Source organism: Bos indicus x Bos taurus, chromosome 17, assembly GCF_003369695.1.
Source record: "Bos indicus x Bos taurus breed Angus x Brahman F1 hybrid chromosome 17, Bos_hybrid_MaternalHap_v2.0, whole genome shotgun sequence".
In the NCBI taxonomy this organism is placed as follows: Eukaryota; Metazoa; Chordata; class Mammalia; order Artiodactyla; family Bovidae; genus Bos; species Bos indicus x Bos taurus.
In genome coordinates, this window is record NC_040092.1 from 15,727,661 (window position 1) to 15,744,783 (window position 17,123).

General features: G+C 41.5%; 3 protein-coding genes across 8 annotated transcripts in view; 1 reads left to right on the forward strand and 2 right to left on the reverse strand.

Moving 5' to 3' along the window:
• VSIG10 (V-set and immunoglobulin domain containing 10) overlaps nt 1-253 on the reverse strand; it is a 73,509-nt gene extending 73,256 nt beyond the window's left edge. Inside the window, exon 1 of the mRNA XM_027566718.1 lies at nt 174-253. The gene's annotated coding sequence lies outside the window, so the exon portion shown is untranslated. The remainder of the gene's footprint in view (nt 1-173) is intronic.
• Nucleotides 254-442: 189 nt separating this feature from the next.
• PEBP1 (phosphatidylethanolamine binding protein 1) lies at nt 443-7,728 on the forward strand. Its single transcript, XM_027566725.1, has 4 exons — nt 443-710; nt 1,852-1,961; nt 2,354-2,454; nt 4,050-7,728. The coding sequence occupies exons 1-4, from the start codon at nt 576-578 to the stop codon at nt 4,265-4,267; spliced, it is 564 nt and encodes a 187-aa protein (XP_027422526.1). The 5' UTR covers nt 443-575; the 3' UTR covers nt 4,268-7,728.
• Nucleotides 7,729-13,520: 5,792 nt separating this feature from the next.
• The window catches only part of TAOK3 (TAO kinase 3), a 188,703-nt gene continuing 185,100 nt past the window's right edge, over nt 13,521-17,123 (reverse strand). For all 6 annotated transcript variants that reach the window (XM_027566729.1, XM_027566728.1, XM_027566727.1 and 3 more), the window contains 2 exons: nt 15,554-15,736; nt 13,521-14,535 (listed from right to left, as the gene is read on the reverse strand). In XM_027566729.1, the coding sequence (XP_027422530.1) occupies nt 14,374-14,535; nt 15,554-15,736 (345 nt within the window). In that variant the 3' untranslated portion in view covers nt 13,521-14,373. The remainder of the gene's footprint in view (nt 14,536-15,553; nt 15,737-17,123) is intronic.

Sequence of the window (17,123 nt, forward strand, 5' to 3'; positions counted from 1 at the left end):
AGGAGAATCAAACGGCATGTGCAAATATTCCTCCCGGTTGAGAACAGCGCTGACAAGCTCCCCGCAAGACCGTCTCCAGGCCGTTACCGAAGCCAGTGAGCATGCGCGAAAGTACAACGAGGCGGGGCAATGTGGGTTGCTTTAAGAAGTGCGAGAGAAAAGCGAGGCCTTACCATTTCTGCATTTATAAGGTTGAACAAAGAAAAAGGCAAAAAGCTTAAAAAAAAATCGAAAGTAGCTCAATTGCAATTCTTGAAACAACAGTCTTGCAAGCTCAGTCATAACTCTTCGGAACTCCTACAGCAGCGAGTAGCTAGATCTCCCTCTGCAAAAAGAAAGGCCAAGCTTGGTGCATTGACCCAGGAGCGCCGGACGGCCCGCGATACAGGGCTCGACCAATCAGAGAGCAGAGTGGGGCCCCTCCCCGCCGGTGACTGGAGGAGCAGGGATGAGGCGGGGCGGTGGCTCAGGCGCATGCCCTCCTCGGCCGTGTGACTTGAGGTTCTTCGGTAGTGTGCAGACTGCTGTGAGTCCACAAGCCGCTTTCTCTGCTGTCTGACCCGCTCGGCTCCGCGATGCCGGTGGACCTTAGCAAGTGGTCCGGGCCTCTGAGCCTGCAGGAAGTGGATGAGCGGCCGCAGCACCCGCTGCAGGTCAAATACGGCGGGGCGGAGGTCGACGAACTGGGCAAAGTGCTGACACCCACCCAGGTACCGAGGGCGGAAGGGGTGCAGCTGCTGGAGGCTGGGAGACTCTCAGGTCCGTGGGTCGGCGACCCAGTGGAAGTGGGGAGGACGTTCCGGTCTCTAGTGCGCCGGATCTACCTAGGGAAGGGAGTCGCGGTGCCTAAGCCGCAGGCCTGCTGACCGCTCCCTCCCCGTTACCGGCGCCCGGAACCTGGCACGTGGCGGGCGGGGCTTCCCCTGTGGAAGAAATTGATACACTCTCCTGGGACTTCGAGGAGCAGGCAGGGGAGGAGGCCTTCCCCCGGAGGAAGTGGGCAGTGGCTGCTCACGCCCCCAGAGCGTCCCCTCCCGGCCCGGAATATTAGGCCGCAGTGTGGGGAGTAAAAGCCCCACCCGAGGGCGTTTGACTCATTATGTAACCGGTGAGCAGTAGAGCCCTGTGATTCCTCCTTTGTTTTTAACGGTCTGGAGCTGGAAGCCACCCAAAGGTAGGTGCGTTCTGCAGCTGGAAGGCTCGAGGGTAACGGCCGTGTTTTACGGTTTGGCCTTTGACCCCCGGCCCACCAACCCCACTTGGCTAAGGCCTAACCAGGTTCTGGCTGCTGCCAAGTGGGGGAACTAGGTGCCCGGACACCGTGGCCAGTAGTTGGTCCTGAAGCTTCGGGGCAGCAGTGCGAATAAACAGTGCTCAGATGGTTTATTAATTTAGATGTTTACAGAGTTTCTTGTTTTGGGTGTGTAAAGTGCCCGTCTGGCAGCCTCTTTTTGCCAAACTCACTGTCCACGTCTATCCATCTTGGTTTTCTCTGCCCTTTTAAATATACACTTAATTCAGATTTCACTTTAGCAGGCCCCAGATAATGTGGTCTCCAGTCTAGAGATTGTGTCATTCCAAATAATGTAAGGTTGTAGTCAGCAACCCTTGAAATCCTGACCCACCTCTTTCTGTTAATAACATGCTAGGATACTAGCCCCATAGTGTTGTTGGGACTAAAATAAATAACGCATATTAAACATCAGTTCTGGGTTCTTTGTTGAGTCAGTACAGTTGAGCTTTTATTAATAATTTCTGTGCTTGACCTTTGAGGAATCCAAGGTCAAAGAAAGAGTGCTGGTTTCTTCAGCATTTCTGACTTTTAAGCTCCAAATCTGTTCCTTCCTACAGGTTAAAAACCGGCCCACCAGCATTACATGGGATGGCCTTGATCCAGGTAAATTGTACACCTTGGTCTTGACAGATCCGGATGCTCCCAGCAGGAAGGACCCCAAATACAGGCAAGTTGGAGAAAGATGGGGAATAGTGGGTCATCCAGTGTGACCCAGTGCTTCTTGCAGTGTGTAAGTCCCTTGCTGGACATGCTGTGTGGGAAAAAATAGACTTGATTTGGGGTGTTCACTTCCATGCTTAAACCTGAGTGTGCTTTTTGCTCCCTAGAGCAAGATTCTAGAATAGCCGAGAGCTGGATCTACCCAGGCCTGTTTTTGTACAGCCCCATGAGCTGAGAATGATTTTAACATTTTTAAAAGAGCAATAATACTTTGTGACATGTGGACATTACATGAAATTCAGACTTTGGTGTCCCTAATTAAAGTTCTGTTGGCTGACTTCGCCTGTGAGTATGTACCGACTTCCTGTGATGCTGATGGTCCTCTCTTCCTCCATGCAGGGAATGGCACCATTTCCTGGTGGTCAACATGAAGGGCAACAACATCAGCAGTGGCACGGTTCTCTCCGATTATGTGGGCTCTGGGCCTCCCAAGGGCACAGGTCAGTAAAGGTTGCATTTGGAAGGAGATGGGAGGGGAGCCTGGGTGCATATTAGGATTGATATAAAGTGCTACAAAATCCTAGTCTAGCTTTTAGAGTTTTATATTTATGAGAGCCCTTACCCTAGTGAAGATTTTAGGCAACTCCGTTCCCCTCTAAAGCAGCTGCCTGTCGGGGACACTCAGACCCACTGTAGTGTCACGTGGCCAGAACCATGGTACTGGTTAGATGGACGTTCTTTTAGAGAATAGTGTATTGGACCTTGCCAAGTTGGATCAGTGCTGCCTAGGCTAATGGTGGGAGATGCGCTGTTATCATGTTGTGCCTGACAGGTGTTGCCATTTCCTGGAACAAGGAACTGGAATGAGGCAGAACACTTGATCTTGTACACACTGTTCACCCATAAGTTACTCTGAAGAGGTACAAGAAGGTCCCTGACAAGGGACCTGGTGTTTTATCTATAGGCCCAGAAGCTCAAAGTCCTCTCATGCATTCATAAGAGGGACCTCTGTCCCAAGCATCTCTTTAAGTTCTCTAGAGCCAGTTATAAAATCAGGCAATTTAATTATGGAAAGTATACCTATGAGAATAAAGCAGTTCTCTCAAGTAGCAGCTGTGTTCTCATTAACCAAAAAAGCTTCAGTGACTCACTTCTTTTTCCTTTTCACATTTGTTTAGTAAGGTATAATTTACATTTAATAAAACACAGATCAGAAGGGTTTAATCAATAAATATTGACTGGTGCATAAATTCATGTTAGCACCATGGGAAATAAGATGTAGGATGTTTCTGTCACCCCAGAAGGTTCTTAAGGGACTTTTTAAGTTAAATTTCCCCAGAGCTAATCATGTTCTGGCTCTTCTCTCTATGGATTACTCTTGCTGTTCTTGTATTCTTATAAATGGTGTCATGCAGTATGCATTTGTGACTGGTCTTCTGGACTTAAGGTAGTGTCTGTGAGACTCATCCAGGTGAGATTAGTAGCTCCTTCCTTGTCATTGCCAAGTGGTATTCCCTTGTGCAAATATACCACAGTTTGTGTAGCCATTCCCTGGACATTTGGCTTGTATTTTAGTGTTTGGATATTATGAATAAATTTGCTATTTCCATTCTTGTCCTTTTATGGGCATGTTTCCATTTTCCTTGGGTAAATACTTAGGAGTAGAATTGTTGAGTCATAGAAGTCCAAAATGGTTGAAAAACTTCTATACTCTAATCAGCAGTATTTCAGCAGTATACTGAAAGAAAGTTTCAGTAGCTCCATATAAGATTCATGCCATATGTATTGATAGAACCATTCCAAGATTCATCCATGTGGTAGCATGGGACAGGATTTCCTGCCTTTTTTTTAAGGCTGAATAATATTCCACTGTACATATATACTATATTTTGTTTATCTTTTCAATTGTCAGTGGACATTTGGAGTGCTTTCACCTCCAGGCTGTTGTGAATAAAGTTGCAGTGAACTTAGCCCCCTCTCATAAATGGGGGGTGGTCTGGGTCCCTCCGAGTTGGTGCATTCTCAGAAAATGGGTGACATCTCCCTCTCAGATGCTTAGCTATGTGTATGTCTTCCCTTCTGCCTCTCCCCCCAGGCCTGCACCGCTATGTCTGGCTGGTTTACGAGCAGGAAGGACCACTGAAGTGTGATGAGCCCATTCTCAGCAACCGATCTGGAGACCACCGTGGCAAATTCAAGGTGGCCTCTTTCCGCAAAAAGTACGAGCTTGGGGCCCCAGTGGCCGGCACGTGTTACCAGGCCGAATGGGATGATTATGTGCCCAAGCTCTACGAGCAGCTGTCTGGGAAGTAGAGGAGATGGACACCGTCTCAGAGTTCCCAAACAGTGTTTCAGTTTAGTGATGCATGTAGATTTTCCCCCATCTCTCTGCCTAAGCCCTGAGTGGTCAGATTTAGATTTAGGGTGACTTTTCTTTCCTTCTGCCTGTATTGTATAATTTTAGGGGGGTTATGTTTTGATCAAATTTGAACTCCATTTTGGTGGGGGATTCTTTGGTACTGTGATGCAGTTTATCCAAATGTTAATAGACGAACAACAACCCAGACTTTAAAGAAGAAAAAAAATTCTGGTAAAAAGACCAGGTCTGCAGTATTAGAACAGAACTTCAAAGAGTCTTTAAGGGAGGTTGAAAACAAAAAAGAGATTGACTGTCTCCGCCTTTGTGACCCTGAGCACAGAATTGTGTGTGAAGGTACCTACTGGCATGTGTTTTCACGGCTCTGTCTCACCAAGACAACCAGGGGACCCCCAACGTCTCAGGCTGGTTACTGCGTGTCAGTGTCCCACTGTGGCTCCTTTAAAGAGCAATACTGGAAAAAGCTCCATAGAAGAAATTGCTTTGCTGTTAAAGCCTGGCCATCTAGATGAGCAGCAGGGCTGGGTTGGGTAAGAGGTTATCAGAATCTGAAAGTCTGTGCTTGTTAAATTAATCACACTTTGGTTTAAAAAAGAAAACTGTTCTGGAGTTGGTGAATATTGTGTTAATTTTGCTGTTTGCTTATAGTTGAATAAAAATAAAAACACTGTGTAGATGAACCCGGCCTTCAGATACTTTGCCTTTTTCAGTGTGGGGTTTCATAAATAATGAGACAGCAAGAGATAATCTTTAGGGAATTCCCTGGCAGTCCAGTGGTTAAGACTCCATGCTTCCACTGCAGGGAGCCTGGGTTTGATCCCTGATAGGGGGAAGATCTGCAAGTCATGTGGTGCAGACCAAAAAGAAAAAAAACCCTGACCATCTGTTAAGTGAGTAGCCCCTTTCCCTGATCAGCAGTGATGACTGGGACTTGATGTAGGAACTATACAGGGGGTTCATACTTATATACGTGTCATTACACAATAGCAGGAGCAACTATTAAAACTGGAGGTCTTAAAGTCACAAAACTTTAGGCCAAATCTTGCCTGTAAAGCACTTTGTATTTTGTAAGTGGTCCTTTCCAACCTGAGAGTGAAGCTGGTTGAAAACGTTCCCTTTTGGTGTAGTTCAGTATAGAAACCACAGCAACGACTAAGAAGTTAGTCCATGCTTCTCATTGTTCCGTGATCCATATAGATCTATACCAAAAGAGCGGGGGAAGGGGAGACGGAGGTCTGTTTCACTGACCTGGTCTGTAATGGAGAAGCATCCTGGCCAGACCTGGCAGGTGTCAGCAGAGCTGGGCCTTTCCCCACCTTTGGCTGCAGTACCTCTTCTGAAAAAACTGTTGGGAAATGTTGCCTCGTGTAATCTCTGGGGACGAGTAAGGGAGAACATAATTTTTTTTAACTTCAGGGTTTTAAAATTCAACTTTTAAACAATATTTTGTAAAACAAAAGCTATAAAGGGAATGACTACCCTATTGCCCTTAAAAATAAATGTAAGGGACTTCCCTGGTGGTCCAGTGGCCAAGACTGGGCTTCCAATGCAGGGGGCTTGGGTTCAATCCATGGTTGAGAAACTAGGTCCCTTACGCCACAAATGAAAGATCCCACATGCTACAACTAAGACCCAACCAAATACATACATAAATAAATATTTTTTTTTAATGTGAGAAGCAAGACATGCACTTGGTAAGACAAGGCAAATGGTAAAGAAAATGCCAAGCCTCCTCCATGGCAGTTAGCAGTTACTTGTTTTCTTTCAGAAGCAAATGTAAATATTCATATCAGCATATATCTGCATGTATATTGTTTAGTCTTCTATACACTGGTATACATTGTTCTGTACTGTTCCCCCTAGCTAATGTACCTTCATGTCATATGTCTTAAGGTAAAAGGTCACCACAATTCATATCATTATTTTGAACAAATTATCTACTTTATAGATGTTCCATAATTAACCAGTCTAGTGCCTTCTGTGGTTAGATTATTTCTGGTTATTTGCTGTTTTAAAAAGTGCTTCAGCATACGTTTCTATGTGTATAAAATGCTTTTGTGAGTAATTCAGTGGGAGTAAATCCTTAGCATTTTCAGTTCTGATACTGATAAACCACCCTCCAAAAATATCACTCTGATTATATTCATGTCAGTGGTACATGAAAGCACCTGTTTTTCCGCTTGCTCACCAGTTTTCTTGTCTGTTTACCAGTTTTCTCAAACTACCTGTTTGAACAGTTTGATATTTATGTATATTTAAAATCATTTATTCTTTTTATCTAAAGTTCTGTTTTCTTTGAGAGTTTTTAAAAATCTGCTAACCCACAGTATTTTTTTGATTCTAGATATAGAATCTAAAGAGTAATGAGGAATTATAGTAATCTATTAGTTTCCTTGTTAAAACAGGTACAGACCCAAAAATGATTCAGAAACAGGTAAGCAGCCTAACCAAAATTATGAAGTGTATGCACAAGAAGTTCACACAAAAAGAATACATATGAAAGCACATATTAATAACCTTAGAAGCAAGGAGATACCCTGCTTCACCTATTAAATTGGAAGAAGTGAATTTGCCCTCAGAATCCCCTACTTCCAGCTAGGAAGTAGGGGATTCTGGTTCTGAATGCAGCTCTGGCTTCAGAGCCAGCTCATCACCACTTCACCCACTTGCACACAAATTCCTTGCGAGGTTTAGCATCCTCATGTGAAAAAATGGGCGGGAGGGAATCATTAATCTGCCTTATTTACCTCAAAGGGTTTTGGAGAACCAAAAAATGATCTGTTGAGATTAAATGGATTAATACAGATGAATAAACTTGACCTGACTGACATACAGGGATCATGTCTACAAATGGCTCACTTTGCTAAAGGCTACACAAAAGTGTGTCTGTAGGTTTTAGAACAGAAAGACACAGGAGTCTGTTCTGTAACATGGTGCAGCTTAGCAGCCCTTCAGAGCCCAGTATTTCTAATAAACCTAAACCCTTGGGAGCTGCTCATCATACTGACTTAATTATAGAAAACATGGCAGTTACTCTGGAGGCCCTCAATCCCTGGTGAACACAGACTCTAAGACCATACATATCTAGTCCAAGCTCACAAAAATTTTGTTTTCTTCTAGAAATTTTATAGTTTGATTCTTTACTTGAATCTGTCATCCATTTTGAATTAATTTTTGTGGATAGTGAAATAAGGATTGGTGTTCAAGGTTTCCCATGTGGATGTCCAGTTGATCCAATACTATCTGCTGAAAAGATTTTCCTTTCTTCATTAAGTTGTACCTTTATAAAAATATGTGTAAATTAACCATATGTATTAATCTATTTCTGAATTGTCTGCATGGTCCCATTGTTCTGTGTTTATCTTTTTGCCCATATTAAAGTGTCTTGATTACTGTAGCTTTATAGCAATTCTTGAAATCAATGGAGTAAGTCATCCAATTTTCATCTTTTAAAAATTTGCTCTGGTTATACACATACATTTTAGGATCTGTTTGTCAATACCTATAAGAAACTTTGCTGGAATTTTTATTGGGATTGCACTGAAACTACAGATGGATTTAGGGAGAATATATATCTTAATACTATCGAGTCTTCCTACCCATGTGCAGAGGATGAGATGGTTGGATAGCATCACTGACTCAATGCTCTTGAGTTTGAGCAAGCTCTGGGAGATTGTAAAGGATAGGGAAGCCTGGCATTCTGCAGTCCAGGGGGTTGCAGAGTCAGACATGAATTAGTGACTGAACAACAACAATTATTGATATGGTGGGATTTAGGTTTTATTGATATGATAAAACAACAGAAAAATGTTTTATGTTTCATCATTTCTATGGCAAATATATTACTAAATTAAAACCAGAGGTATATGTAATTCTTACATGTGCATGTTTTCAGCTACCCAGGAATACTTTTTTCAGTAGATATTTAATTTTCTGTTTTTTGTTTGCCCTTTTATGTATACCATTTTATGTTTTCTGTTTGCCCTTCTTTTTCTTTATATCTCTGTTCTCCCTTTACTGCCTTCTTTTGGATTATTTGAATTTAAAAATTTTTAATATTGTTTGAGTATCTTAATTCATCTCTTGGATTTTTGGCTAATACTTTTTTGGGTTTTGTTTTTGGTTAAGTTACTCCAGGAGTTAAAATATACATAACTTTTTTTTTTTTTTTTTAACTTTTTGGTTGTGCCATTCAGCATGTGGGATCTTAGTTCCCCACCCAGGGATCAAACCCATGTCCCCTGCAGTGGAAGCTCAGAGTCTTAAATATTCATTGGACTGCCAAGGAAGTCATACATAACTAATTTTTCATAGTCTGCTTAAAATAAGAATTGTACCACTTCATGTAAAATCTAGAAGCATGGCAACCATATGGGTCAAATAACCCCCAACCTTTAATTTATGGTTCTCATATGGATTGCATTTATATACAGTGAAACCCTCCCCAGACAATGTTATATTTATTGTTTATAAGTATATATATATATCTGTATATTTTAAAGACTTACAGGGAAAAAAACCTTTTCTATATTTATCTAGATATTTATCATTTCTTGCTTTTCCTTTCTTCCTAGAGATCCAGTTTTCCTTCATGTTATCATTTCCCTTCAGTATGAGGAACTTCCTTTAGTGTTTATTGTAGAGTGAGTCTGGTATTGGTTTTAGTTTGCCTTCATTCCTGTGTCTAGGCTGCTTCTCCACAATCCACCTGATTTTATTCCTCTGTATCTTCAGATAGTTGTTTTTGCATTTTTGTCTATTTTTTAGCTGTAGGAAAAGCACACAGCTATGCCAAACTAGAACAACAGAAAAATGTTTTATGTTTCATCATTTCTATGGCAAGTATATCACTAAATTAAAATCAGAGGTATATGTAATTCTTACATGTGCATGTTTTCAGCTACCCAGGAATACTTTTTTCAGTAGATATTTAATCAACTAATTACAGTTGGTGGTAAGTTCAATACATTTTTACTCAGTTAATTAGACATCAATGGTAAGTGTTCTCTGATATTCCCCATGACTGTAATTTTTCCTTTAAACTCCTGGTCACACCTGTCCTTGTCCACTATTGATTTAAATTACTCCATGCTTATTTACTTTTCAGTGGAGATTTAAACCATGAGCAGACCCCATCCATCTTACTTATTGCTACATCTCCAGGCACACAGTAGATGCTCAATAAATATTTCTTGAATGAATGAGCTGAACGTATGCTGATCCTGGCACTTCTGACCCCCCTTACTCTTTCTTTTATCTATAGCACTTATTTCTATTTAAGATCATTTAAAATTGTAATTCTTATGTGTCATCATTTTCCTCCTAATGTAAGCTCCATTTGGGTGAGGATCTTTAAGGTTAAGATACATTGACAGAGCTTAAACATCTGGCACTGCATCTGACATACAAGGTAGTCAGTAAATATTCAGTGAATAGTTGCAAACCAAAGGGAAGCAGTCCTTATATTATGACAAACCTATAATAATCAACTCAGGGGAGTTTAGTATATGCTGGAATAATACCAGACACTGGCTCTCTGCTCCCGTCCCCAGTACTTTTATACCTCTTCTAGCTACTATTCTGGTCCCTGTCTGTTCTTACTGCCTAAGGTACTAGGATTTGGAAGACAGTCTGTACCAGATGTTAGGATCACAAACCCACATTCCTTCTGATAACTCCACCTTGGGACATATCATTGATAAAACTGTGGAGAGGGAATTTTTACAAAGCTCAGCACCTATAATCTCACAGACATAAGGCCTTTACATAAGCTAGCTAGCTAGTTTTCACTACAGACAGAAATGGATGAAATAAACTACAGGAAGTTTAATGTCCCTTTGCATGGCAGTGTGATTATACTTAGGAGTGTGGGTTCAGAAATCAGGTCTCAATTCAGACTCTATTGCCTCCATTTACCCTGGTCTGAGCTTAATTTCTCATCTACAAAATGTTTATAGAGTTCCATCACATGGTAAGCATAATGCAGTACAGCCTTTTCCAGTATTACTTTCTGATGTACCTAATATGGGAATTTTAAAGACCTAAGCTGCTTAGGAAACTGGATGTTAATTATTAAAGGATGGACTTCCCTGGTGGCCCACTGGTTAAGAATCTGCCTGACAATGCAACGGATATGGGTTCGATCCCAGGTGAGCAACTAAGTGACTGAGTCACAACTACTGAGTCCGCGCACGTTAGAGCCCATGCTCCACAACAAGAAAAGCCACCCCAGCAAGAAGCCCCGTACAGCAATCAAAAGTAGCCCTTGCTTGCTGCAACTAGAGAAAGCCCACATGCAGCAACAAAGACCCAGCACAGCCAAAAATAAATAAATTGATTAAGTCTTCATGCTAGAGATCAGTTCTCAATGACCAGGGCTCAGAACCCTAAGAATATGAAATCTTACTGAGACTGTCTTGACCCCAAAAAACCATACCCTAGAAGTTATATATTAGTATTTTACTCCCTCATTGTCATGTGCACAAAATTATTCTAATAAAAGCTGACTATGAGGGGACAGGGTATCTACTATTACAGTGGGATCATTTCAAAATTTGGTTATAATGTCTTCTTCACAGCCTGCTTTAAGGTGCCTCACTTCTCTGAGAGACAGGGATCAAGACCATCTCCAAGAAAAAGAAATGCAAAAAAGCATAATGGCTGTCTGAGGCGGCCTTACAAATAGCTGTGAAAAGAGAAGTGAAAAGCAAAGGAGAAAAGGGAAGATATACCCATATGAATGCAGACTTCCAAAGAATAGCAAGGAGAGATAAGAAAACCTTCCTCAGTGATCAGTGCAAATAAAGAGAGAAAAACAATAGAATGGGAAAGACTAGAGATCTCTTCAAGAAAATCAGAGATACCAAGGGAACATTTCATGCAAAGATGAGCACAATAAAGGACAGAAATGGTATGGACCTAACAGAAGCAGAAGATATTAAGAGGTGGTGGTGAGAATACACAGAAAAACTGTACAAAAAAGATGTTCACGACCCAGATAATCATGATGGTGTGATCACTCACCTAGAGCCAGACATCCTGGAATGTGAAGTCAACTGGGCCTTAGAAAGCATCACTACGAACAAAGCTAGTGGAGGTGATGGAATTCCAGTGGAGCTATTTCAAATCCTTAAAGATAATGCTGTGAAAGTGCTGCACTCAATATGCCAGCAAATTTGGAAAACTCAGCAGTGGCCACAGGACTGGAAAAGGTCAGTTGTCATTCCAATCCCAAAGACAGGCAATGCCAAAGAATGCTCAAACTACCACACAACTGCACTCATCTCACACACTAGTAATGCTCAAAGTTCTCCAAGCCAGGCTTTAGCAATACGTGAACCGTGAACTTCCAGATATTCAAACTGGTTTTAGAAAAGGCAGAGGAACCAGAGATCAAATTGCCAACATCTGCTGGATCATCAAAAAAGCAAAAGAGTTCCAGAAAATGATCTATTTCTGCTTTATTGACTATGCCAAAGCCTTTGACTGTGTGGATCACAACAAACTGTAGAAAATTCTGAAAGAGATGGGAATACCAGACCACCTGACCTGCCTCTTGAGAAATCTGTATGCAGGTCAGGAAGCAACAGTTAGAACTGGACATGGAACAACAGACTAGTTCCAAATAGGACAAGGAGTACGTCAAGGCTGTATATTGTCACCCTGCTTATTTAACTTCTATGCAGAGTACATTATGAGAAACGCTGGGCTGGAGGAAGCACAAGTTGGAATCAAGATTGCCGGGAGAAATACCAACAACCTCAGATATGCAGATGACACCACCCTTATGGCAGAAAGCAAAGAAGAACTAAAGAGCCTCTTGATGAAAGTTTAAGAGGAGAGTCAAAAAGTTGGCTTAAAGCTCAACATTCAGAAAACTAAGATCATGGCATCTGGCCCCATCACCTCATGACAAATAGACGGGGAGACAGTGGAAACAGTGGCTGACTTTATTTTGGGGGGTCCAAAATCACTGCAGATGGTGACTGCAGCTGTGAAATTAAGACACTCCTTGGAAGAGAAGCTATGACCAACCTAGACAGCATATTAAAAAGCAGAGACAATACTTTGTCAACAAAAGTCCATCTAGTCAAGGCTATGGTTTTTCCAGTAGTCATGTATGGATGTGAGAGTTGGACCATAAAGAGAGCTGAGCACTGAAGAATTGATGCTTTTGAACTGTGTTGTTGGAGAAGACTCTTGAGAGTCCCTTGGACTCCAAGGAGATCCAACCAGTTCATCCTAAAAGAAATGAGTCCTGAATATTCACTGGAAGGACTGATGCTGAAGCTGAAACTCCAATACTTTGGCCACCTGATGCGAAGAACTGACTCATTTGAAAAGACCCTGATGCTAGGAAAGACTGAAATTGGGAGGAGAAGGGGATGACAGAGAATGAGATGGTTGGATGGCATCACTGACTCAATGGACATGAGTTTGAGCAAGCTCCAGGAGTTGGTGATGGACAGGGAAGCCTGGCGTGCTGCAGTCCATGGGGTCACATGACTGGGCTACTGAACTGAACTGAACTTCCTCTCAGCAATACACGCTCCTACCATGGCACAGTGTGTGTGTGTGTGTGTGTGTGACATGTGCCACCTTCTATTCTTTTTTTTCACCTTCTATTCTTAAGGGTAAAAAGGTGAACTGACAACTTCAGACAGTGTGACACCATCTTCAGCTCTGTAGAAGAACTTGAAGACACAGCTTTACCTGAAAATCTTGAATGGCTCTTCCTGAGGGGCCATGGAGAATGGTTTCTGGATGGTGGCTCTCCTTCTGCGTTAGGAACTGACGAACCTAGAAAGGAAACTTCCTGCTACAAGAACACAGCAAGGCAATGTGATGAACACTTTTATTTACAAATATAATTAAAAGCTCTGACAGTTATCATGCTCTTCCTTGGAACCTGAAAAATGTTTTTTTTTTTTTTTTTAAAGTGCATGCAAAAGAAGTAAAGCCTTTTTTTTTTCCATCATTTTTTATTGTAAGAAAATACACAGTTTGAAAGTGTGAATAATGCAATATTTATGACCAAGATATGGGATTTAGGGAGGGGCAGGGAAATAAAGAAAAAAGATCAAGATGATCTGATTGAGAGACAGTGTTGAACTCCAAATACTGAATTGGAAAAGGAGGGAGGTGGGGAGGACTAGAGGAGGAAGTAAAAAAATTTGATCAGAGAAACAGTTAAAATACAATATGAAAATAAGTAATACCTCTCCTTAAATTCCTTCTATACACAAAATACACGATTTGCCAAAGCCCAATTTGTGCTACTGGGATTCTGTGAGCTCCTTAAGTGTATTCACATCCTCTGCAACAGCAGAAAATGATTATGATACAATCAGAATATGCTGAAGACAAGTTAAACTCTTGCCAGCAGGTTCTTAAAAATCACAAGATCTCTTCACCCCACCCACCCACCCCATTCCCCAAAAAAGTAATAATATGTCACCACTGATATGTACATCACAATTAGTTTCTGTAAAATGTATCAAATTTTCAATCTTTAATAAAACTTTGTTTTTTTTTTAATTCCTGATGAATAAATACCAAAAAATAAAATAAAATAAAATAATGCAGCAGCTAGTTAAGGTGTAAGGCTGCGGATATTGTGTCTCTCTCCCCCTTGGCATTTATTATTATTATTATTTTTTGCTTTACTTTCACAGATTGGTGGTAATGAGTGATTGCTTAAAGCAATATACATCCACTTTTTTTGTTGTTGTTGGTTTATTGGTTTTGTTAAAACTGTCTCCAAAGTTTTCACTGAAACACTTTGAATCACATCAATACTGTGACGTGTACTATGAATAGAAGAGATGGCCAAGTTCTGGCCAGCACTGAAAGTTGACACGGGGGGAGGAAGGGGGCCCCTGATGGAGTAAGAATAAACAGGCACTAGTCCGACACGATGTCAGTAAGAGTAAGAGAGAGAGAGAGTGAGAGCAACGCCCGTTAAAATGGGGAATGTGGTTTTGTAGGGTCTGAATTTTTTTCTGTTTTCTTTTTTTTTTGTAAATGGCAAAAAAATTTAATCTTATCTATAGTCCTCCTTAGGAAAATCTAATGTAACCAAATTCCCAAATCCCATTCTGAGGCTCTCCATGTCAAAAGTTTCAATCTCTCGCTCTTGCCTTTCCAATAGGTACTTTATTCTCTCGCTGCGTTCCTTCTGAAGGGCAGCCAGCTCTTCTTCAATCTGAAATAAGCACAATGAGCAGTTCTTAATGGAAAGCAGCTCCTAACAGGCATACATATACACACAGATGCACACAGATGACACACAAACACACGGGAACCAAGCGTTAAACTAGTCTGGGGCAGGCTGGGAGAGTCTTGTAATAGATGCTGTGTGTCCCATCCGTCATATTTAAAAGTTGCTCACGAGAATAAAAATGTCTGGGGCCACCTAGGGCTGGCACTGCCCTGCTAGCAAGTCAAGCAGCTGGGCTGATCTAGGTCAGTGTCCTGTCTCAGCAGGAGATGGTTCAGGAGAAGCTAAAAGACACTCATGCACAATTAGATTATGTAGCTTTCCCAGAGAGAGTCAAAAGCCCCCTGGGTCATTAGCAATTTAGTTCTAGATCAGGAGCTGGGAAAATAGTCTTTCTCGTTGACCTCTGGGAACTACCAGAAGAAACCCCAAATAACTGGTTAAGCAAATACACACTTAATGGCTTTGAGATGCTTTATGGCATCTTTTCTACTTCATATTCCTCGTAACATCTAAAAGCAATAAATATTTAAAAATCTGATAACATTAAGTATAGCAATATCAGTCTCTCTTCATTTTGACTTTTTTTTAACAGCTCTGCAGGTGATTTCTTTTGGTTTAGAAACAGCTGAGAACAAAAACCAGATCTGCATTTGGCTTCCTTGGGCCATTCAGTGGCCATACTATCAACTTAGAATACCTTTTATATGTCAAATCAGCTACCTAGTTATCTGTGTCAGCCCTCAGACTGTGAAGGTGGAGGGTTTCTGAGCAGAGTAATAGACAGAATTCAGGCTGTGGGATCAGATTTACGCATGTAATCTAAGCCTTTTGAGCCTCAGCGTCTTGCCTGTGGAATGGGGACTGTGCCTACCTCTCAGGCACTAGGAGGGTCAAAGCAGGTACAAAGGGAACGGCACCTTGTTAACCCCCCATTACACAAACAAGGGTCACGCCCAACCTCTGTCCAGTGGTACAGGACCCCTTGGCAACACGCTCATACCTTCTGTTCAAGATGTGCTCTGCGCAGAGACACCCTCTGCTCTAGCTTCTGGAGCTCACGTTCATGTTGTGCCTCTGTTTGCATCTTGATTTTGCTCTGGTAGGCATTGAGCAGCTCCATTTCCTGCTGGAGCTGTAGCCTCAAGGCCTGGCATTCTGCTTCTTGAGCCTCATCTAGCCGTAACTGCGGGCACAGAAGACAAATACTGTGATTGGCTCCTAGCTTACAGTGCATGGTGGCTAAGGGAGGATGCTTCCTTGTCTGGACTGAATTGGGCCCCTCAGGAAAACAGACGCCCTGGTTACATTCAGAGTTACAAATCAAAGATAGCACATTCTGCCTGATGGGCTACAAGTTCTAAAAACACTTCCATTAAAAAAAAAAAAAAAACATTCTTAAGAAAGCAAAAACACTCTTTTCTTAAGGAAATCTGGCTTTCTTAAAACTACACTAGCCAGGAAAGTGCCACACTCCAGAGATTAAGCCTGTGGGCTTTCCTCGAGGCAGACTCCTGAGCTAGAATTCCAGCCTCACTATTCACTGAGGTGTGTCACCTTACTAAGTTACTTAACCTCTCCAAGTCTCTCTCTCTCTTTTTTTTTTTTTCCATCTCAAGCAAGTAACAATAATATTTCTTGCTTTCTAAGATTTGTATGAGGATTAAATGAAAAAATTCATATAAAATTCTAGGCATAGTTCTTGATGTCTACCAAAGGATCAGTAAAGAGCAGCTGCTATCATTATTTTGACTAACCATTTCCATATTTAGATATCTTTAAGCCCCAAACCATCATACATTTAGATATCCTTAGCTCTAAGAAGAAGAGGAAGAAAAGAGTTCAATCTCTATAATATTTGAGGAGTATACCACAGTACCATTATGTTCCTAGCAAGTAAAGTTGGTCCCTATAATGTTGGCTGTACTTTATCCTGCTGGCCAGCCATCAAAAACTCAATTGGTTCAAAATCTCCTCCCCATAGAAGGTAGCCTAGATAATCTTAAGGAGCATATTCCAGTTTGAAGTAGTGAAATCTAGATAAAGTTTTCCTTGCGCCCTGCAGCACCCATACTTTGTATTATTTATTCACCAGGATACTGATCCTGTGTGGGGAATGGGCCAAGGCAACCAGCAGAAACACCAACCTTTCAATAAGTACAGTCGAAAATTTAGGGCCATTAGCAGGACTGTGTTTAGGGATGATGGCCCTCCTGCCCCACCTGGTTTAGTTTGGTCTAGATTTAGCAGGCCCTCAGTTCAGCTGGGAACTATAAGATTAGAACCCTTGAATTAGACAGTTCTGTCTACCCTGAGTATATTGGCATGTTTCCATACAGACCGCTTAGCCAAGATATTTACTTTCTATCTTAAACTGCCTTCCCTATTCTGTATAATTTATGACAAGTAACAACATTTCTTAATCTCTTGACTGAGTTATGGCTTTTTGAAATGTTATTAGAATAGTTTTATAAAGCTATTTTTATAGTGTCTTCTTTTGTACTTTTGGAGAAGTATACTCTATCAAAGGAACACAAAATAAATAATGGAGTCATATTTCCAAAGTACTTTCT

What these genes read in the sequence shown, in the direction of transcription:
- PEBP1 (XM_027566725.1), top strand. Translation starts at nt 576, where the DNA reads ATGCCGGTGGACCTTAGCAAGTGGTCCGGGCCTCTGAGCCTGCAGGAA. An exon ending in AGGAAGGACCCCAAATACAG is followed by an intron (nt 1,962 to 2,353) that starts GCAAGTTGGAGA and finishes TCCTCCATGCAG; the next exon opens with GGAATGGCACCATTTCCTGG. An exon ending in TGGGCCTCCCAAGGGCACAG is followed by an intron (nt 2,455 to 4,049) that starts GTCAGTAAAGGT and finishes CTCTCCCCCCAG; the next exon opens with GCCTGCACCGCTATGTCTGG.